We start from the raw sequence: 24,586 nt of genomic DNA on the forward strand, positions 1-24,586 counted from the left end.
TCTGAATTTTGTGCAGTTATATTGGTTTACCTGGTGAAAATAAACAAGTGAGATGGGAATATATTTGGTTTTATTAAGTTGCCTAATAATTCTGCACAGTAACAGTTACCTGCACAAACAGATATCCTCCTAAGAGAGCCAAATCTAAAAAGTCTTTTGAGTTGATTGAGATAGTTGTTGATCAATAATATAAAATAATCCTCTAAAATACAACTTGCCTAATAATTCTGCACACAGTGTATTACTATGCACAGGGTGATATTCTTGGTATTCAAGGTCAAACTTTCACAGCTGGAGAACATATTGTATAGGCATTGGATGTTCAAGGTGACAAGAGAGGTAGTATTTCTTGAGGTACATTATGAGGAACAATACATTAAAAAAGACCCCTGGCTGAATTTGATCAAATTTGGGTATGCAACAATTTTTTTCCTAGGGCTGAGCCAAAAATTCTGACATTTGTTCGCCCCTTAAAACAATATTGGATTGGTCTGTATGAGATCGCATGTTTTGTCGAATCACACTAGGATCGAAAATGATCTCATCTGCATAAGCACTTACAGTGGTTGTCCAATCTTGGACATTTATTGCATATAAGAATGCATATAGCATGGCCACCTTCTTATTCCATAAGAGTATGTGCTTTGGTCTCGTTTACATGATAGCTGCAAGTTTCAAGAGCAAAAACCATATCTATCACACATTTAACTAAATCAATGTTACATAAGTGTCCCAGTTGGGACATCCCTTTTTACCGAGTTACCGTATTTACTTGGGTATAAGCTGAGTTTGTCAGCACATTTTTGTGTGTTGAAAATGCCCCCCTCGACTTATAAACAAGTCGCTGTCCCAGATGACGGCAGGGGAGGGGGAGCGGCAGAGCAGCAGGTGACAGGACTCTGGAGGCAGAAGCCAGCTTCTGCAGCTAAAGTCTGTGCCCGCTGCTAAAGAGAAATGAATATTCACTGCACTTGCAGTGAACATTCATTTCTCTTATAGCGCACACAATGTCAGCCACAGCCGCCAGCTTAAAAGCAGATGCCACACTATCACAGGTGCCCACTGAAAAAGACAATAAATATTCACCTCTTTCCACTCACATAGGTGTGGAGAGAGGTGAATATTAATTACCTTACTGAGCAGGCACATGTGATTGCTTGGCCGCAGGAGCTGCTGGCACCGGAACCGGATCGTGTGAGGGCACGAAGGGAAGGTAAGTAGTATTTTTTTAAGCTTTGCTCTTAGGGGCATACAAGGATAGGGATGAGGAACCATGCAGACAAGGGTGGGAATAAAGAGCCATACATACACGGATGGGAATAAGGAGCCATGCATATACGGATGGGAATAAGGAGCCATGCATACAAGGATGGGAATAAGGGGCCATGCATACAAGGATGGGAATAAGGAACCATGCATACAAGGATGGGAATAAAGAGTAATGCATACAAGGATGGAGATGAGGAACCATGTATACCAGAATAGGGATTAAGGGACAATGCATGCATGGCTTATACTCGAGTCAATAAGTTTCCCTGTTTTTCGAGGCAAAATTAGGTGCCCGGCTTATATACCCGTGTATAAGCCAACCCAAGTATAAGGTAAATATCAAAGAGCACAGAGGAGGGATAGTACCACCCATTATAAAGGCACCTCTGTGAATCGATTTGCTCATCTGTACTGCTTAATAATGAGGACACTTATTTTTGTATCCTTATGCAGAATGGATACAGCACATGTACAGGGCTGAACATACTACTATAGCAAGGTGAAAATGTGTCAACATTACGCTTTGCTGTCCTGCCATTCCAATCTCTTAACATATTTCAAAGAATGAAAATTATTAAATTGGAATCTCTAGTTTTTGTAACAAATAAGTAATATATTAATGATAGTTGTTACTTAGTCTACGCGACTAACTCTTACATCCAGAAAGCAATCACCAATTCAGAAATGCACTTTACATGATCTCTCCTTTGTCAATTTCTAAGTCCACTTGTAGAAATCCCTCCTGTATGATATTGCACTTACAAATTGACTATGCATTTTATGGCTTTTCTTATATTTTATATATTTTTTTGCATTTTAATCCTAATGATGCCAGTGATGGCACTAACAATCGGGTATAAATTAATGGCACAACGCACTTGCTATTGAAAAAGATCTTGAAACTTTGTGTTATCCTGAACTAAATAACAAAGGATTGAATTTATGTTGTAGAATTTTAGTGTTCTCTATATTATTGCCTATGATGTTTAATCTCCAAAATTTCATTTTTAATTGTCTCTACTATCTCCAAAGCTTACAATCTCTAAATAATGCCAGATTTGCATATTTATTGCGTTTAGCTGAAAAATTTCATATCATAATACCACAACAAGGAGAAAAAGGAGTCATAATTTGATAAAACTTTGTCTCTTGTGCATTCCGATAAAATTTAGTGCATAAAAAATAATCTGATTCAACTTCATCAGGTTTTGACAACAAAAATGCAAAAAAACCCGATACCTGCTTTTTTGCTTTCAATAGGTGAAAAAAACTGCAAAAACACTGAAAAAATGCTGAACCAAGTGACATGTTGCATTTTGCAAAAATGCAGCTCTTTGACAAAACAGTCATGGAAAAGAAACAAGGTGTGTGTGTTAGGAGTCGAGTTCCCGCCCCTGTACAGGGGGAATCTCGAGCCATGTGTGCTGCGGTCTCCCATTCTACATCGACCGCAGTGGAGCCTGCTCAGTGGAGACGTCAGTCCCAGCGTCTCGCTCAGTCTGATACTGTGCAAAGGGTTACTGCTGCCTTTCCAGGCTCTGCGAATGTAGCCTGCAATGGTCAGCGGCAAGCAGGCTTTTCTGGGACTAAGTCTTGCCTTGCACACACTGAGCATGCCCAAGGTAAGACTTCTCATTGGAGGTCAGGGGTCGCATGCTCAGGTACTGCAGCAGCTATCATTGGTCCTCTAGGAAGGTCCTGAAGTTGCTCAGGTACTGTAGCATCTTCCATTGGTTCCCTAGGAAGGTCCTGAAGCTGCTGCAGCTATAAAGGGTTTGCATGGCCGCACGGCCATGCGCTAGTATCACCTCATGTCATGAGCTTGTTATTTGTGGTCACGCCTGTATGTGTGTATTCAGGGACCCAGCTGAAATAAGCCCCTAGAATACCGGCACCTCAGGTGAGGAGTTTGCATGTATGTGTTCAGAGACCTGGCTGAAATAAGACCCTAAAATACCGGCACCTCCGGTGAGGAGTGCTTGTGTGTATTTCTGGGTGCGTGACCACTGACTGGCATCAGCTCAGCAGTTAGCTGTGTTCCCCTATGACGCTAACAGGGCACAGTATCTTATTTCTAGCGACTCTGTGGAGTTAACAGAGTTCGCTTATACTGCCATATAGCGCCGCCATTAGCCAGCAGCAGGTTCCTCTCCTGCATGGTTGACCCAGGGTTGTGAATGCACCTATTTAATCCAACCCTAACATAATACTATCTCCAGGGTCTGGCTAGTAAATGGCGGACAAACAGCAATCCTTATGGTACATCCAGCAGCTGAAGGGTGCGTTGGCGGCTCTAGAGCGCACAACCTCAGCTGTGGATGTCACTGCAGTTGCCGTTCAGGCTGCTAGCTTGGCTGCAGCAACCTTGTATACGGCCACCCCTGTTCCGACTCTATCTCGCCTCCCGCTGCCAGAAAAATATTCTGGTGATAGTAAATCTTGTAGGGGTTTCGAGAGCCAGTGCTCTATACACCTCGAGCTCCTGGCTGCACGCTTTCCCACAGAGCGGGCAAAGGTGGGATTTATTGTGTCTCTCCTGTTGGACAGGGTGTTGGAGTGGGCTACGCCGCTGTGGGAGTGTGGCGGTTATGTGGTGCAGAGTGCACCACTGTTCCTGAGCACTCTGAAACAGGTCTTTTAGGGCCTCAAGTCACCCATGATACAGCGCTCCAACTGTTGGCATTGACTCAGGGCTCGTCTTTGGTCAGCCATTTTGCAGTCCACTTCCGCACCCTAGCATCTGAGCTGGAGTGGTCGGATAAAGCCCTTATCCCTATATTTTGGAGGAGGCTGGCTGACCATGTGAAGGATTCTCTGGCCTCAAGGGAGATTCCCACCACACTGGAGGAGTTAATAGCTGTGTCTACCCATATTGACCTCCGTTTTCACAAGCGGAGGTTAGAGCAGGCCCAGTGTAGGCAGAGGTTTCTGCTGGTTCCCACCTTCGCCAAACCTTTGGAATCTCCAGTCCAGGTTCCTGAGTCACATGAGGCCATGGAAGTATCACGAGCGGGATCTAAGTCCCAGACCGCTCGTGCACTCAAGGTCTGCCATGTTTGCCAGCAGTCAGGACATCTTGCCACCAGATTTTCACAGCGGTCGAGGAAACGTCAGCGTCTAGTGGTAGTAGGTGGAGGTACACTAGACATGTCGACGTTTGCCTCCAAATTGTCCTTTAAGGGGACCATTACAATAGGCTCATTCACTCACTCGGTAGACCTCTGCGTGGATTCTGGGGCGGAGGGCAATTTTATGTCTTCTGCCTTTGCCCAGCGTCATGCAATACCCCTGGTAATGCTAGCTCAAACAGTAACTGTACGAGTGGGTAATGGGTCGACACTGCCCTCACAGATAACACACACCAGATCACCCTTTCACTCTGTCCTTGTCGTTATCTCATCAGGAGATTATATCTCTGCTCGTCATTCCTGAGGGAATTGATGAGATCCTGTTAGGGATGCCTTGGCTACGGTATTACTCTACTCACATCGAGTGGTCCACAGGCAGAATTTTAGGATGGGGTGAATTTTGTGGGGGTAGATGTCAGAGGGAAAGCGTTCAGGTTGTTACAACTGAGATACCCTAAGATTTATCCTCTCTCCTCAAGCAATATTGGCCCTATGCGGACGTGTTCTCCAAAACGGCTGCGGAGACCCTTCCGCCTCACCGCCCATATGACTGTCCTATTGACCTCTTGCCTGCTGCTGAGCCTCCCCGGGGTTGAGTCTATCCATTGTCTCTCCCGGAGATGGAGGCAATGTCACAGTATATCCAAGAGAATCTGGCAAGAGGATTCATTAGGAAGTCAGTGTCACCAGCAGGGGCTGGGTTCTTCTTCGTACAGAAGAAGAGTAGAGAACTGCATCCATGCATAGACTGCAGGAGTCTTAACGCCATCACTGTTAGGAATAAGTACCCACTACCCCTGATATCTGAGCATTTTGATAGGCTATGGGGAGCAAGGGTATTTACTAATTTAGATCTGTGGGGTGCTAACAACCTGATTCGCATCTGTGAGTGGGACAAATGGAAGACGGCTTTTAACACCAGGGATGGGCACTATGAATATCTGGTGATGCCCTTCGGGCTCTGTAATGCCCCAGCTGTTTTCCAAGACTTTGTAAACGACATCTTCCGGGATATGCTTTCCACCTCGGTCGTAGTTTATCTGGATGATATTCTCATCTACTCTCCAGATATAGACTCCCACCGGAGAGATGTTTGCAAGGTCTTCGACCTCCTACTGGCTAACTCCCTCTATGCCAAGTTGGAGAAGTGTGTATTTGAGCAGGAGTCCTTGCCTTTCCTTGGCTATATCATCTCTGCCCGGGGATTGGCTATGGATCCTGCCAAGCTACAGGCTGTGTTTGACTGGCAGGAACCCCATTCTCTCAAAGCGGTGCAGCGCTTTATGGGGTTCATTAATTACTATCACCAGTTCATTCCCCACTTCTCAACTTTGGTAGCTCCCTTGGTTGCCCCCACCAAGAAGGTAGCAAATCCCAAGTTGTGGTCGGAGGAGGTCTCCAAGGCCTTTCTCTCAATTAAGTCACACTTCGCTAGCACTCTCATCCTACATCGCCCCGATGTAGATAAGCCGTTTGTAATGGAGGTGGATGCCTCATCCATTGGTGCTGGAGCAGTCCTCTTCCAAAAGGATGCTCAAGGTCAGAAGCATCCTTGCTTCTTCTTCTCTAAGACCTTTTCACCAGCGGAGAGGAATTATTCCATCAGGGACAGGGAGTTGCTAGCTTTTTGTGGTACCTTCATAGCTTCAACAGCTCTTAATGTTGAGAAGCAAAATGTATAAAGGTTAAATGACCCACCTTTATTCCATAACATCTATTGGTTTTAAAATGATTACGTCATGTGCAATATCTGAATTTTAGGAGAAATATGATTGGAGCTACTATAGGATGATAAGTTATAAAAAAGAAAAAGTTTCACTGTTACTCCGAGAAAATCTGAAATCATTTAAACCTTCAATAAATGCCTTCAGTCTAATGTTCAACAAAAGACTTTATTTTCTCAATTTTTTTGTCTTCATGTCGATAAGACACTGCTCCTTCTGATTTATTGTGGATTAGAATTTTTTTCCTCAATATGAAGGTTGAAAAAGTTGTCACAGATGTCAGGATTAGCCATTAAACATCATGTATTCACCTGGGGCACTGACATTCTGGAGTATGGCTTAATTCGAGAGGGCAGGAGAGGTGACTGAAGTGGAAAGAAGCGCATTAGATTTAAATTGGCAAATGTTCAACTACTATTGGCAGCTATGTTTTATGTTGTACACAATTCCTCAGGGAGCATGACAGTCTATACCCAGTGTACTAGTACGGGGAAGGACACTTAACTTTACAATGTTGACTTTTCTTAACCCTTAAAGTAAGAACGCAGGAAACACTGGGTAAAAAATCTTAGCCAAACTCGAATTTTGAACTTTGGTGGATTTTGAAATAGTATCATATATTCAGTGAAAAGTATTATTATCTGCATTATGTGAGTAGGACAAATTTATTCAAGTGGAAATGAATTCTAAATGAAGTCTACTTGAATATTGCAAAAATATGTATTTTCCAAAATGCAGTTTATTTGTACTTTGCTTTGAAAGAATTCAGCAAAATCACAGTCAATAAAAGGATAAAAAGAAACAGAAGAAAAAACAAAACAAATGCTCACCTCACTGCTCACCTCTCTGGACACCTCATCTGCTGAATCTCTCCCATATGGTTCTCGGAGTACTTACTTACCGTCAGCTCCTGCATTTTCACACTAGGCTGGGACCTTGTGTATTGACTAGACCCTGGATAATCCTTGGTGTGTGCACTTGTAATGTCACAGTGATGTCATTGCAAACACACAAAGTGCGTACATAGAGACATCCTAGTTTAGTGACCAGATGTGCTCTCTAGATCAAAATGTCTGGCCATAATTCGACCCTGGAAATCTCTTGACATTTGCGTTGTTAGACCATGGTGACATCATGATTTCATGTTATGTGCTGTGACCTTATGACATGCTCGTTCGACATATACAGAGTTATCCTATTCCTGGCCTAGCGTGAAGATGCAGAGGTACTAATTTGCTCTGTAGACTGTATAATGCTCCATATGCAGCAGAGATGAAAAGTAAAGTGAGCATTCTTTTTTTTTTCTACATATTACTTTTATAAAGCTGCGGAGATGCACTCTACCACATAACATAACATGTGACATTCAATTTGTAGAGCACACTAATCTGCAAATTGAATTTCCTTGGTAAAAAAAAGTCCCAGGATTTGGGGGAATTTAAATCTCATCAGAGCCATTCATTTGAATTATTATTATTAATATTATCACTTTTATTATTATTATTATAATTAGTAATAATGAATTTGATATGTTGTGCCAATGGAAAAACAATGAGAGCAAAACTTAAGTCAAATTTCTCCAGATTGCATCTCTTCACTTGTTGGTGTTTCTGTTTTTTCTTTGAAGATTAGTGAGCCTGAAATTAGCAACATTCACAATGCAGGATTTTTTTTAGCATACACCAAGAATGGATCAAATATGATTAGTGCTTTTTATCCAATATCCTTCTTTTATTGGATTCGCATGTCCATTTTTACCATCAATATGCAAAAAAAAGTAAAGATAAGAGTTTCAAAGCTTATACTACCTATTAGTCCTGGGTCACACTTGCGAATTTGATGCAAGAAACTCACGGGAGTCTCTCGCATCAATACCCGGCACTTCTGCTGGCACTCGGGACCGGAGTGTGCAGCTTCATGTATTCCTATGCAGCCGAATGCCCTGGTCCTGAGTGCCGGGTATTGATGCGTGAGTTTCTCGCATCACACTCGCAAGTGCGACCCCGGCCTTAGACAGTAAAACCACACAGCACTAGAACGCAGCATGGAGAGCATCCGCATGCTGTCCATTGAATTATGTCTTTTTGATCTGCAGACATGTCCCTGTTTTGTTTGCATGCTGATGTTCCACAAAAAAACAGAAGATGTAAATATGCCCATAGACTGTAACATGTACATGTTCTATCAGAGAAATAAGTGGCTAGAATAGCAACAAGAATATTGGACAAGTGGACATGTAAAAGGGGTCTTACTGTCTTCTGACGATAAAAGGGTACTTTTTAGGACTGCATTGGTTAATTTTACCAGACCAATTTCATTAATTTGGAACACTTGAGGTAATGACTGCTAAATCAACATGCAATCAACAAACAACCCTGTCAAGCCATGATCCATTATGCAAAAAAAATTGTGCGCAGTGAAATAAAAAGTCAATACAGGACAATCATTGAGTGTCAAGAAAAATATTAGAAATAAACTTCAACAAATACAGTACAGACCAAAAGTTTGGACACACCTTCTGATTTAAAGATTTTTCGGTATTTTTATGACAATGAAAATTGTAAATTCACACTGAAGGCATCAAATCTATGAATTAACACATGGAATAATAAACTTAACAAAAAAGTGTGAAACAACTGAAAATATGTCTTATATTCTAGGTTCTTCAAAGTAGCCACCTTTTGCTTTGATGACTGCTTTGCACACTCTTGGCATTCTCTTAATGAGCTTCAAGAGGTAGTCACCGGAAATGGTTTTCACTTCACAGGTGTGCCCTGCCAGGTTTAATAAGTGGGATTTCTTGCCTTATAAATGGGGTTGGGACCATCAGTTGTGTTGTGCAGAAGTCTGGTGGATACACAGCTGATAGTCCTACTGAATAGACTGTTAGAATTTGTATTATGGAACAAAAAAAGCAGCTAAGTAAAGAAAAATGAGTGGCTAGCATTACTTTAAGAAATGAAGGTCAGTCTGTCCGAAAAATTGGGAAAACTTTGAAAGTGTCCCCAAGTGCAGTGGCAAAAACCATCAAGCGCTACAAAGAAACTGGCTCACATGAGGACCGCCCCAGGAAAGGAAGATGAAGAGTCACCTCTGCTTCTGAGGATAAGTTTATCCGAGTCACCAGCCTCAGAAATCGCAGGTTAACAGAAGCTCAGATTAGAGACCAGGTGAATGCCACACAGAGTTCTAGCAGCAGACACATCTCTATAACAACTGTTAAGAGGAGACTTTGTGCAGCAGGCCTTCATGGTAAAATAGCTGCTAGGAAACCACTGCTAAGGACAGGCAACAAGCAGAAGAAACTTGTTTGGGCTAAACAACACAAGGCATGGACATTAGACCAGTGGAAATCTGTGCTTTGGTCTAATGAGTCCAAATTTTAGATCTTTGGTTCCAACCACCGTATCTTTGTGCGACGCAGAAAAGGTGAACGGATGGACACTACATGCCTGGTTCCCACCATGAAGCATGGAGGAAGAGGTGTGATGGTGTGTGGGTGCTTTGCTGGTGACACTTTTGGGTATTTATTCAAAATTGAAGGCATACTGAACCAGCATGGCTACCACAGCATCTTGCAGCAGCATGCTATTCTATCCGGTTTGCATTTATTTGGACCATCATTTATTTTTCAACAGGACAATGACCCCAAACTCACCTTCAGGCTCTGTAAGGGCTATTTGACCAAGAAGGAGTGTGATGGGGTGCTATGCAAGATGTCACCAGACCTGAACCCAATCAAGATGGTTTGGTGTGAGCTGGGCCTCAGAGTGAAGGCAAAAGGGCCAACAAGTGCTAAGCATCTCTGGGAACTCCTTCAAGATTGTTGGAAGACCATTTCTGGTGACTACCTCTTGAAGCTCATCAAGAGAATGCCAAGAGTGTGCAAAGCAGTTATCAAAGCAAAAGGTGGCTACTTTGAAGAACTTAGAATATAAGACATATTTTCAGTTGTTTCACACTTTTATTGTCAAGTATATAATTTCAAATGTGTTAATTCATAGTTTTGATGCCTTCAGTGTGAATTTGCAATTTTCATAGTCATGAAAATACCGAAAAATCTTTAAATGAGAAGGTGTGTCCAAACTTTTGGTCTGTACTGTATATTAAAAGTTATATTTCAGATAATAGATTTGGTAAGATTTTTATTCTAATGCATGCTTTTTTTAGTTTTAGTATTAAGGGAATCTAAAAGGAATCTGTCAACAAGATATCACATCCCAAACTATTTATATGCTCAAAATCTAAGATGGCAGGTACCCTGCACAAATGGTGAATGTAGTGATCACGATCACAGTCAGCTTGCACAAATGGTGAACGCTGTTAACTCTTGTTAGTCTGCATAAGCAGTGAACACAGTAAGCCAGCACAAGCAGTGGATGCAGTCAGCTAGCACAAAAAGTGAACTGAGTGAACGCAGTCAACCAGCACAAAAAGTGAACACAGTGAAAGCAGTGAACAAGCACACAAAGTGAACACAAAGAACACAGTCAGCCAGAACTTTTGTGTGGTTTAATTTTTAAATCAGAGCAGACACAGTCAATACTTAGCATAGGGAGAAGGCCATTTTGAACCCTTAGATATGGCACAGCTCTGTTAGCCCTTCTACCCAGGGACAGTTGTCTTAGCTCCATCACCCAGGGATTTCTCTTTTAGCTCTACCATCCAGGGACAGCTTTCTTTGCCCTACTACCCAGGTAGCGCACTATTATCCCTACTACTCAGAAACAACTCTCTTAACCCTACTGCTCAGAAACAGCCCTCTTAGCCCTACTGTCCAAGAACAGCCCTCTTAGCTTTAGTACCCAGACACAGTTCTCTTATACCTACCACCTAGGAACAGCTATATTAGCCCTACTACATAGGAACAGCTCTCTTAGCCCTACTACCCAGGAACAGCTATTTTAGCCCTACTCGCAATGAACAGCTCTCTTAGCCCTACTATTCAGGAACAGCTCTATATGCCTTATTACCCAGGAACAGCTCTCTTAGCTCTACTTCCCAGCAACAGCTATTTTAGCACTACTAGCCAGGAACAGCTCTATAAGCCTTAATACCCAGGAACAGCTCTCTTTGCCCTATTACCCAGTGAAAACACTCTTAGTCATATTTCCCAGAAACAGGTCTCTTGGCCCTACTACATAGTGACAGTGCTCTCAATCCTACTACTCAGGGACAGTGCTTTTGTCCCCAATACCCAGGGACAGTGCTGTTAGCACTCCTACCCAGAAACAGCTCTCTTAGTCCTACTACCCATGGACAGCTGTATTATAGGCCTACTATCCAGAGACAGCTCTCTGATAGCCCCTGGTCAGTCTGTGCAGTGCAGTCCATCTTTGGACCATGTCGCACAGATGTCTGCATGAGCCCTTAGAATTACAAGTGGTCCATTGAAGTCAACCATAATGCTGATGTGGCTCTTGGTGAAAATAAGTTTGACATGCTGTTAGGGTTGGCGGAACGCACCGAATATATTTATTAGGTGAGATAGGTGCGTTCGCAACCCGGGATCCACCGTGCAGGAAAGAACCTGCTGCTAAGTAAGGCGGTGAAGTAAATTAGTATAAATGGACTCTGTTACTTCACAGAGCCAGTAGTAAAGAGAACACTGTGCCCTGTTTAGCTTACAGGGGACACAGCAACAGAGTTGAGCCGACAGTGGTCATGCAGTCCAAACCAAACATGCAGCTCCACTCCGGTGGAGCCAGAATTCTAATGGCTATTAGCCAGCCCTGAATTCACACATAAGAAACTCCTCGCCGGAGGTGCCAGCATTCTAGGAGCTTATTTCAGCTGGGTCCCTGACTGCATACACACAAAACTCCTTGCCGGAGGTGCCAGCATTCTATGGGCTTATTTCAGCCGGGTCCCTGACCACACACATGACCACACTGGCGCTGAGCTCGTACATATTTGATACTAGCGCATGGCCGTGCGGTCATGAGAACCTTTTATAGCTGCAGCAACTTCAGGACCTTCCCAGAAGGACCAATGGAAGACTGCCACAGAACTTGATCAGGTACAGGACCTTCCTGGAGGACCAATGGAAGTTGCTGCATTACCTGAGCATGTGACCCTTGATCTCCATTGAGAGATCTTACCCTGGGCATGCTCAGTGTGTGCAAAGCAGGACTTAGTCCCAGAAAATGTGGTGGACAAAGACGTGAGCACTGCTATAGTGGTGCCCGGGTAGGTTCCCGCACCTTAAGACCATATGTGTAAAGAAACCCGGCACTCAACTTTATGCTAGTAGCTTGGAATTTTATTGTGTAGAACCAACCAAACATTTCGGTCTCACATGACCTTCTTCAGTTACGTGTTTAGAGTAGGTAGCCTGTCACTTTGTGAGCGTAGTAGGTAGGTCGACTTGGACTCACTGGGGTGCCAGTGCCCTGTTAATGGAAGAGGCTGTAAGCTTTATTAATCCGGAGCTGGACGCGGTGTCCACCGCTAGTCTATGCGTGCATGCTGGAGTATCTCATGGATAGCTATGTTAAATCAAACATCTCCACATATTCTCTAAAGGCACTGTTGGTATTAACATTTACACAGTGTAGACATATTAAAATAAATGTACTACAAACAGTAGATAAATGGATTTACAATATATTGTATTTCATATATTTCCTACTAAATAATTTTTAAAGGAGATATTTGAATATTGTTGTATACAGCTTCAGCACCAAAGGACATAGCTTTTACCCTTGCAATGGTTAAATATCACAGCTTCGCACATTTATCATAGTTCACGGCTCTGTCAAAATCTAAAGCACCAAAAACATGTTTATTGCTATAGCATTTATGAAAATTATAATATTCATTCAATTCACAGGAGAAGGAGTCCGGAGGTTACGTGCATTGACTGACAGCAACATCAAGAAATCTTTCAGGAGACATTTCTTGAATCTCAGTGTCAGTATCTTCTGACCTTGGAACAAGTCATTTTGTCTCTCACTGTCCCAGCAACCAATATGCCTAGTAAGCGTAATTGTGCAAGGAAAATGTGCCTGAAATATCCTGTACTGAATAAGGTAAGAGAATGAATGTTCCACATAACAAAATTAGTAAGTAAATATCATTCTAGAATTGAAACCATCTTAAAACTTCACGAGAGATGGCAAAGTATCATAATGCCTTCGACTACCTTGCAACTCTGTCTGTAGTAGAAATAATTATTGTTAAAATACTTTTTTATTACAAATTATTTAAATGGATACAATGTTACATGTTACAGTCCAGTTAAGAAAAGACACATGTCCATCAAGTTCATCCAAGTGATTGGAAAGAAGGGGTATAGGTACAACCAAAATATTCCCTAAAAGAGTATATTTTTAACTCCTGATCGTAAATGTTGATCAATTTCCTCAACATTCAAAATTTTGCACATTAACATTCATAACATTTATGTTATTTTCTTCCAAAAAAGCCTCTAATTAATTCAAAGCCATCAACTGTTCTCACAGTGACCATCTTCTGAGTAAAGATGTTCCAAAGATTAATAGCTCTCATGGGAAAGAAGGCTTGTCTTGTATGGAGATTGAACATTTTTTATCCAGATAGAGAGTTTGCCTTCTTGCCTTTTGAGGGGGCTTTACATGAAATAGCTTTTGGCCATATTTTTTGTATGGGCCAATTATTTACTTGTGCAAGTCAATCATTTGCCCCATTAGATGTCTATTCTCAAGACTAAATATATGTACCGTAATTCTTTTTCAATGTTTTTGTCATAACTAAGATCCTCCATACCCCTTATCAGTTTTCTGGCTCTGTATATATGTTTTCTAAGTCCAAAAAATCCTTTCTATAGACTGGTACCCAGAAATGAACAGTATAATGTAGATAAAGTCACATCAATAGTTTGTAAAGTGATAGTATGACATATCTGTAACATGAGTCCATGCATCTTTTGAAATGTGACAATGTCCTGCTGGCCATGGAAGCCGCTGATTGACATTGTTTGCTTGTATTTAATCTGTAAACAACAAGTATATCCAGATCCTTCTACACAAGTGACTCTCCTACTTTTACTCACACAAGAAATTTGTGCTCAAATGCATAACTTTACTTGTTTTCATATTGAACCTCTTCTGCCAAGTAGATGTCCAAACACTCAGATTCTTCAAGTCAGCTTTCAACTTATGTACATCTTTCATTGACTTTACTCTCCTAAATAGCTTGGTGTCACCTACAAAAATTAAAACAACACTGTTAGGTGTTGAGTTCCCACCGCTGCACAGGGGGAATCTCAAACCACCTCCGCTGCAGTCTCCCATTCTTCTCCAGCCTCAGTGGATTCTGCTCAGCGGAGACGACAGTCCCAGCGTCTGGCTCAGCCTGATACTGTGCGAATGGTTACTGTTGTCTTTCCAGGCTCTGCCCTTGTAGCCAGCACTGGTCAGCGGGGAACAGGCTTTTCTGGGACCAAGTCATGCTTTTCACGCATGGAGTATGCCCACGGGAGGACCTCTCATTGGAGGTCGGGGGTCACACGCTCAGGTCCTGTGGCAGCTCCTATTGGTCCACTAGGAAGGTCCTGAAGAAGCTGCAACTATAAAAGGTCTGCATGGCCACACGGCCATGCGCTAGTATAATTTGTTTATGGCTAATGCCAGTGGATGCTCTACCACTCTGGTTACATGTGGTGTGTCTAGATCTGGGACTGTACACTCAGGCAGGCAGCTAGCATCAGTGGTGGCAATTAGCCACTTGGCTTAGCATCTGGTTCCTTCATGTGTGCGGTTAGTACAGAAGAGTTCCAGAGCAAGCACAACCCTAGTTAGGGTATTACTCTCTGAGTATCTTGTGACTCTGTGAAGCAACAGAGCTCGATACTATTTCACACGGGGTGAAGTCGAACCCATGTATTTGTTCAGCGTCCATTCGCCATTACATAGCAGCAGGTACCATTTCTGCATGGTGGACCCCAGGCTGCGAACACACCTCATACCTATCCCTTTATTTGATGCGTTCCGCTAGCCCTAACAAACACTATCTTGTCTTGCATGTCATTATCAAACAGCATAACTAATAGCTGGTCCAGCACTGAACCTTGGGGTACATCATTTTTAACCAGAGACCATACAGAGTAGCATTTTTTCACCACAAATTCTCTACTCTATTTCCATAGAAATAAATAATACAATTCTCACTGCATACAGCCACCACCAGAGTGAGCTGGTGAGACATAAAATGTATATGTAATATGAAAAAAACAGCTCACCCAGGCTCTAGGAGTGTTCAAGCATGAAATCCAAGGATCCACTTGTAGATAAAATGTAAGAAGAAAATCCAACTTCTTAAATGTGTGAGGTTTATTAGAAAAATGGTTATAAAAAATTAAATGCATGAAATTGACAAAAGCGTCATTGTGTTTCAAACTCACGCAACATTGTTTGTCAGAGCTGCATGCAAAATGACTGCAAGATATTTATGTGACTAAGCCTTGAGCCTGGGTGAGCTGTATTTTTCTCTTTTTATAAAATTTTTGGACTTTTTAACCGTGCACGCCAATGTATTTCACCATGAAAATTCATCTATATGTCTTTACATCATGAATCTTGGCTCAGTGATGGCGTGTATTTGTTGTGCACTATGACTGACTCTGTTGAAGACCGAGATCGCAAAGTTAAACGGGTGTTTTCCATGGATTTTGATTCTGGTTCCTCCACATTGTTTCTGTGGAATTCAATAAATTGGAGAAACTTATGATTTCCTAAAGTAAAATATGGATGGACCCTCGAGAGTTACAGAGGTAAAGATATGATACTGAGGGGTCTCCATCTTAAGAAGATACCAACCTCGATTTACTCCCCTATTTTTGTTGACTAATGGAATCAGGTTCTATATAATTGTTCAGTTAATTTAATGAAGTTGATAATGAGGAGGAATCAAAACTGTAAAAAATCCATAATGAGAGTGATTCCACCAAAGCTGTGTTGAAAACACAAGTTGATGCTTCAGAATATGATACAACTTTGCAGCGCATACAAACAGTTGTTTCGAAGATGGAAGATATTATTACTTTCAGGAAAAGAAACAAATTCCAGCGAGACAAGAATGATTATTAAATGAAACAAGCGTATAAGTGGGGTAGATGGGAAAAACTACCAAAAAAGCCAAAATCTATTTTAAAACAAACTTTAATGCGTGAAAGATCTTCCCTAAAACTACATGTAAGTTTCTCTTCCTCAGATCTGGAAAAATCAGACAGAAATACTAGTGAGCTTGACACCAATTCTTATCAGGATATTTCCTGCTTTCGCAAAGTAAAAAATCATCCAAATAACAAACACTTAAAAAATGAGGCGGGCACAAAGCTAACAAATGTATCAGTCATGTCCACCAGCCGCGAGAAGGTGTTTTAAATGACCAGCAATCGTTCAATGTTCTGAATGTCTCCAAATTTATATTTACATATGAACAGACTCATGTTCTTGCATAAAGGCTTAATTTTCTACCAGAAAAAACTTCCATCTTTTTGTGACTTTCATGGACATTAAAAGGAACCTGTCACCAGGTTTGACCAATATGAAAAAACACCACGACCTTTCAAACCCAACCAGCAAGACCTCTTATTATACTCATCTGCACCCCCAGGGGTGTCGCTGGTCTTGGTCCGGTGCCTCACTTCCTCTTGAGATGCCATCCTCCTTCTTGCTTTGTGTGGATTACATGTCCCTATGTCATCCAGTACTGCAGTGCGCATGCACCAGGTCTTTTTGACCTTTCCCGGAACTTGTACCCTGCAGTACTTTGCTCTGCCTTCATCAGGGCAGATAAGTTTCCCTGCTGAGGAGTGCAATGCTGAGGAGACTGTGTGGATACTCACCACCCTGCAGGTAAGTATAATAAAATGTATTTTTCTTGTCTTGCAGGACGGGTTGGGGCATCAGCCCTAAAAGGTGGTGGTATCTAATATTGGTCAAACTTGGTAACAGGTTCAGTTTAATAAATTCAACAAGAATTTAATAGTGAAAATATTTTTTTTCAGAGGATTCCATATGCAAAAAAATGACTCTATTCTGCATTATGAAAAAGAATGCCACTCATTCATTTTTCTTGAGCAAATGTCACTCTTGAATTTGCAGGAACTACAAACAGAGGAGGCTCACACAATGTCCGCCATCAACCAGGCTCAAACATTTAAAATGATCAAACCATATTTTTATCCAATCCAATCTACAGTTGAATCTATGGACTGATTACAAGAGGAAGATCAGTGATAATTAAGGGATTTACAGGCTTCCATTGCCTCTACCCATAGACGCTTTAATTTTTCTTCTAAAAAATTTGCTGCACTAATAGAGATAAAAATATGGATGGCACTATTGTTAAAATGTCAGATAAGGGGGACTTGATAGTTGTGATTGATTTTGATGTTTATAATTCACAGATGTGATTTCGACAAGAATTCTCAGGATTTACTAAATTTGCTGTCCCTTTTGTCTTGATTTCCTGAATTTACATGGCTGAGCTGTTATGTCACTTCACTGTATACTTGTATACCATATTAGGTTGCCTTTGAGATTTCACTTGTGCTCTGAAATTTCTCTTTTCACAATACAGTAGTTATTCCTCTGATTTATGTTCATACATTTTACATGTTATACATATTCTAATGAAGCATAACTCTTTTGTATATGAGCAAGATTTTGTCCTACAATGCAAGGGCTATTCCATGGGCGCTTAAATATTCGCATTTTCTTGCCAACCTGGTGATGATGTATTTGGAGCTTAATTGGTTGTTTGTCTCCTTTAATTCATTTTCTTCAAATCTTCAAATTGTTTTTGGTAAGGCAAATATTTTGACGACCTCCTCTTCATCTGGAGGGGTGATATATCTGCCATACCTAAATTTGTTGCATATTTTAATAGCAACCAGTAACCCATATGGTTTATCCTATACATCTAATTTTCACCAGTCATGCATTTATTTTTTGGATCTTAGATTGGAGGGTATTGACTGTGATATTGTGACTTCAACCTTCTCCAAGCCTTTATCTGTCAATACAGTTTTGCATGCATTCAGTGGCCACCCAAGGCACACTACTGAAGAAGTTCTGGTTGGTGAGTTCACCAGCATTAAGCTCAATTGTAGTAATATTAATAAACTTGAGGATGAGCTGTGATAGAAAATTAAGGATGAGGGATATTCAACGTGGGCTAGTAACAGGGCTAGAAACATTGTCCATGAATGATAGCTCTTGGGACAATAAACCAGCTCTTTCTTTCCCTTTCCTAGCTAAGTAAAATTAAGAACATTTTACAAAAATATGTACCTTTACTACACGAGAATACCATTCTCTCAAAAATCCTCATTCCGGGTTGCTGACTTGTGGCAAAGACAGCCAGGACTCTGAGAAATATACTACCATCCCAATCATCCAGGTCCACCTGGCTTAATTGGAAAAGATTTTATAAATGTGGTGTTCACTGTTGCAGTGGTTCAACATTAAACATTACATAAACTGTAATAATGAAAATTTGGTATATATCATCAAATGTTCCTCAGGCAACAAAATTTATGTTGGTTGTACATCACAAAAACTAAAATAATGCATCGTCCAGTACTTGACTATCATTTACAACACCTCTGATAAAAACTGCGCTATATCTCATGCAACCAGGAATTTCATTCAACAGCATCACTGCGAGACTTTTTATCTCAATGTTTTTGGGATAGAGACACATGCAATCCAATTGGATGCAAACAACTCATGTTTCATTATTGAAACAGTTAGCATTATTTGATTTGCTGTTCATGCACTTTTGTTTGTCCTCACTTTTGCTTTTGCTTTGCGTTTTTATTGTTCACAAGTAATTGTTTTTGTTTAGTAATCGCGTGATTGTTTGACATTTTCTCGTTGATGCTTTGTCATGAAAATGTCTTGCAGTTGTTTTGTATGCATCTCTGACAAAGAACGCTGTGTTCATTTGAAACTCGACGCTGATTATATAAATTCCATGTATTGATTTTTTATATCCATTTTTCTAATAAGCCTTGCAAATTTAAGAAGTTGGATTTTCTTCTTACATAAAATTTGTATATATGAGTTCCTACGCTCCATCTAGTGATGGTTACAGGAAGTAAGAATTATTGTTAGAGTGATGTAGCAGAGAAACTACACTTTAGGCCATATAAAGATATATTATAAAATAAATGTGCACATTATGTTGCATCCAAAAAACAGGATGTTTCAAATGTAGATTTTCACTTTAAATGTGTGTATTTCCATTTCAATAGATAAAGGTGGACGGCAGCTGACTTCCAAAGAGAAGGCATTTGAGCAGAAATGAAATAATCATTAAACTTGATTTGCAGATTTACAAATTGATTCCTGATCTGTCCAAAGTCAGTACGTAATGTACAAATCACTTAGCTGATTTTATGAATAATTGTCAATGAAGCAGAGCAAAAACTCTGCTAATTGATCCCCCTTTTGTTTCCTATGTGTTGGTAAATTGGTGGATTACCTTAATCAGCAACTCCAAGAGATCAATTCTTTCCAATCAAAGGATAAGGAAAAAGTAACGGAAAAATCAACAAATATCACAAAATTGTGAAAAAGGGTGCAGCTATGGGGGCTTCAGAAGTGTCAGTCACTCCTAGACCGTGAAACATCTGCTTTACATAAAAACACACTGTTATTTCAAATGGGAAATTGTAGACAGGGGCTTTATTTCAATTTTTGTATTGGTATCTAGCAGCTTCAGCTTAGATTGAAAAGATGGATAATTATAAGCAATAGAGAAGGAATAATTTATTTACTTACTTTCAAAAGCCATGATGAAGGTAGCAAATTATTGATATATCCTTCTTTTACCTGTACATTTGACTTAAAATATTCTAAAATGAATAACCAGATTTAAATAAAAAACTTGATTTTGTGATACTTTGTTGGGAGATGTTGAAGCTATACAAACTATGACTCTACGTAGCCAGCCACTGATTGTGATGAGTGTAAGTTCTTGTCAAAGGTTTTTCTAGTATGTCAGAAAAAATACAACAAATTTATTAGGTTAAAAATTGTAATCTTTAAATGAATTCTCATAGGAGTAAAGGTAGATAAGTAGATACATCTATATCAGATAAAACCCATTAACAAAAACCTGGAAAAGTTATTATGTAAGCTATTGAGTTTGAAACTAGAGATGAGTAAATATTTAGAGATTCGAATATGCTGGCTTGACCAAATGTTAAAAAGAAATTGGATCTTAAAATTAAAATCAATTTGCGTGAATTTTAATGCTGGGAAGCTTGTAATTGCTCAGAAAAGATGCATGGGGTAGAAGAGAGAGGGATAACCTTACTGATCAAAAGAGCTGACACTTTACAGGTGAGAAAGAGAGGAGTCTGCTAACTATAGGAACTTACACTCCACGGGAGAGAGAGGACCCTACTGACCATTAGAGCTTACATTCTACAGGAGAGAGATATAGAGAGAACCTTGCTGACCATAAGAGCTGATACTCTACAGGAGAGATAAAGAGAGGACCCCACTAACCATAAGAGCTTTCACTTTATAGGTGAGAAAAAGAGAGGACCCCACTGACCATAAGAGCTTACACTCTATGGGAAAGACAGTACTTTGCTGACCATAAGAGCTCACACTTTACAAGTGAGAAAAACAGAGAAATCTGCTGACCATAAGAGCTTACACTATCCAGGAGAAAGAGAAGACTCCACATAGACTTACACAGTGACTTTGGCAATGGAAAACAACTATGCCATACAAACTGTGCTCCACTTAGAAATACTGATTTATAATGGCTCAGATATTTACCACCACTGTTCAAGGTATGATGTTCTGTAAGATGTCCCAGCTGTAGGGCATTATGGCAAAGACTGTGACAACGCAAAGCAAAGTTTGCCCATTCCCTGTTGATTCAGCAGTGTGGAAAATGGTGCTGAACAAGTTTTTTCTTTTTTTGCAAACCTCAAATCAAATCTCTAACCATTTGAATTTGTTTAAATATGCAAATTTCAGGAAATTTGACTGACACTCATTCCTTTGCAAATCAATCTACTCATCTCTAGCTAAAAAAATTGTTTTTGTTAAATTTGGGAGGCTATTTAGAGTTTTTTTCACTATCAAAAGTATATAGAAGAAAAAGAGTCAGCTAAACTGGTACTTTCACTCCAATAAGATGCAGCATCAATCCAGAAGCAGGTTAAAAGATCTTATTTGTATTCTTATAGTGTGATAAAAGGTTACTGTAAGGGCATACTATCAGTGGTGGCTTGGCAGCTGTAAAACGGCTACCACTGACAGTCTTAGCACAAGCCTCTCTGCTATTAGATACCAAGTGTTGCCTTCACTTTCACCATTTAACCCCTTTATGTTGATCTGAACTTAAACAGAAACCCGTGGGCTGGGTCCAAGGAATAAACTGCTATTCTGTGGCAGAGGCTGGTAGGAGTAGTGAGGTAGCCAGGTCAGAAGCAAAAGGGTAGGAAGAGTACAAAATAATAATCCATAAGAATAGTCAGAAACACAAGCAAATGTCAAAACAAGGACAAATGATACAACAAGGAGCTAAACAAATAGGACTGAACCAGAGAAACCAAGATTACATCTGTCAGCTTCCAGCAGTAAGCTGGTAGTGCTGTCCAATTGGCTGGAGCAGGGAGCAGATACCTCAAGCTGGAAAGCACACACACCCATACAGTCAGACTAAACAGCACTCCAGGGCCCAGCCACCCCAATCTAAATGGCAGAACAAATCTTGCACCATCTAGAACTTCTGGTTCCAATGTCTTTTCTATCATGAGCACCATATGTAAAATGAATGTGGCTATGCCCGAAGACAGAAGAGGATGGCGCAAGATGTGGATGTGGAGCTGTGACAGTTATGCATTTCAGGGATCAGTTAGACTTTAAGCTCACAAGGGCAGGACCCTCTCCCATCTGTACCAGTCTGTATTTGTTAGTTTGTTCATTGTAATTTTTATTTAAATGGGTGGTAAAGTGGTGAGCATAGCTGCCTCCCAAGTAGTTGACCCAGGTTTAATACCCGGCCAACGCAGCATAGATTTGCAAACATTGCAAAGCTAGGAGGGATAGCTAACACTAGAGAAGACAGAGAAAAGAATCAGAGGTATATAGATAAGCTTCAACAATGGGCAGCGACTAGTAGAATGATATTTAACAGGGATAAATACAAGATTCTACATCTGGGCAAGACAAATGAAAATTACATCTACATAATGGGAGGAATAGAACTAAGTAACAGCACATGTGAAAAAGACTTGTGTATACTGATAGATCACAGACTGCATATGAGTCAGCAGTGTGATGCAGAAGCAAAAAAGGCTCACTGGGAATTAGAACATCAGAAACTTTGGAAATTTCAGTTCCACCTTTCCCAACCAGTAGTACCCTGAGGAAGGAGTGAGCTTAGGAATCTGACAGAGTGCATTGAAGTATGTGGCCAGGTGACCTGATTGTCCAATCTTTGGTTCTCCAAATGTCTCTGTTCAGTGATGGGGAGTGGATCAAACCTATATTCCTCTTGGTTGGAGCAAAGTTGCTTTACTTTATGTCCTCTGGGGACTCACTGCAGAAGGAGAGAGGTCTCTTTTATACCCACAGCTGTCCTGCAGGCCATTATCCAAAGATTCGGGAGTGGGAGAAGGTAATCTCTGATTCTTCAAATGTTCAATTAACCTGAATATTTTGTACTTCAATGTTTCCAGAACAAAAAGCTCCAGCGACTGAAACAATAAATAGTCAGCAGGTATTCACCAAATTAGCAAACATCGATTGTTGAATTAACATGTGCCTTTGTCATCCAATCATCCTTTTCCACTTGTTGGGGAATTGATGAGAACTGAACTTTCATCCATTGTGTCCAAACACGTCATCCTCCAAATGTTGCGGATCTTGTAAGCTGATGAAGGCAATATAGCACGATGTAGCACCACCTCCCCTGCGATTCTTCAGCTCGATGGTACAGATCTGCCCATACCAATGGATCAAGTCCTCCAGCTCCTTCTCCCATACATCAGCTGGTAAATTGTCCATGTAAATGTTCCCATTCAACAAGTTTTGACCCCAGCCCAGGAGATGGCCACTTGACAGCATGGTAAATGGTGTTATGGGGGGACAATATCTGAGCTGACAAGAGTGATGGAAAACCCAATGTTCCTAGTTCCCTTAGCCTGGATATCAATGATATTAACAGGCTGGATGTGGTGATGGAGGTTAGCTGGTGTAGGGTTGTCAATTTGCCATATAGTGTGGACAGGTATATTAATTCAGCTGCTGCTGATGTATCCCTGGAGATAGCATTCCTCACAACCTGATGGCTTGTCTTGGTAGATGTTGACTGGCTGGACCAGCAGACAGACTTAAGGCATGGGGCCCCAACCTTGTAGTCAATCTTTGATCAAGTGTCCAAAGGTGACCACATGTATAACAGCACTGTGAGTTTGGAAAATCACGGATCTTGCTTGTAAAACTTTTTCCTGGTAGGGTTTCTGATGGGTAGTCCTGCTTGATTTGTTGGTGACCACTCAAATACTTGGTTTAGGGGTCTCCTGCGATTGGTGGGCATAAAGGGTCTCCAGGGGTCGACTGGCTGTAAACTTGTCAGCAAACTGAGTATTTTTCCCAATCAGCTGTGGGTACCTGGTGCATCAGCATTAGAGTCTTAAAGCTTGGCAGATGTTCATCAACCTCTGTGTTGGACTCATTAAACACTGGCATGTCTCTGTAGCAGAGATGATTTCCTTGGTGGTGGGCCATCATAAATGTAGGGACCGGCACTTGCAGTAGAGGTATTGGAACTCCCAAAAATGAATCCGTAACAGAAGCCCACTTCCCACTTGAGGCTCTTAGTCCCAATGCGATTAACAATTCCTGGATTCAGGCTGCTTGGGACTGGGTATTTGATTCCAGACTGTTACTGGATCATTGATTTGGCAAGCAGTTTAATTCTTCTGGGTCTACCTCAGTGGAGTTTTCATCGTAATCCTCAATGTTCTAGGCATTACAATGGACCAATTCTTGAATCAAATTGAAGCTGGCACAGCTCCTGTAGTCGCAGTTTCTTGTTGCGGCTTCACATTCCCTCTGGACCTTTTCCCAAGGCCATGCTGATGGGGCTGGACATGGTGGTGTCTAAAACTTGCTGTGATGTCTCTACTGCAGCTGTTTAAAGAAGGCTAGAGAAGCGGCAAAGAGGCAATGTATCTCAGAAGAGTGAGTAACAGCTCAATGTGTCTTTTTCTAACTCTGCAACTCATATTTATCAAGAAAAACTGATTTAAATGCCTATAGGTAAACTTTAAACTCCATTTGCATATTTAATGAATTTAGTCTTACCTTTATAGTTCACCTTAAATCCAATTGATCCAATACTGTCATCAGTTTGTAGATGCAACCACATTTGATTATTCATGCTTACAATTAAGTCAGGAACAAAGCTTCCAGATAACCTATATTAAAGTAAGAGTTTTTGTAA

General features: G+C 40.9%; 1 protein-coding gene across 7 annotated transcripts in view; it reads right to left on the reverse strand.

The window, feature by feature from the left end:
- The window catches only part of CSMD3 (CUB and Sushi multiple domains 3), a 1,888,113-nt gene that overhangs the window by 852,985 nt on the left and 1,010,542 nt on the right, over nt 1–24,586 (reverse strand). For all 7 annotated transcript variants that reach the window (XM_077271102.1, XM_077271099.1, XM_077271098.1 and 4 more), the window contains one exon: nt 24,448–24,560. In XM_077271102.1, coding sequence (XP_077127217.1) covers nt 24,448–24,560 — 113 coding nt within the window. The remainder of the gene's footprint in view (nt 1–24,447; nt 24,561–24,586) is intronic.

Source organism: Ranitomeya variabilis, chromosome 6 (genome assembly GCF_051348905.1).
Source record: "Ranitomeya variabilis isolate aRanVar5 chromosome 6, aRanVar5.hap1, whole genome shotgun sequence".
Taxonomy (NCBI): domain Eukaryota; kingdom Metazoa; phylum Chordata; class Amphibia; order Anura; family Dendrobatidae; genus Ranitomeya; species Ranitomeya variabilis.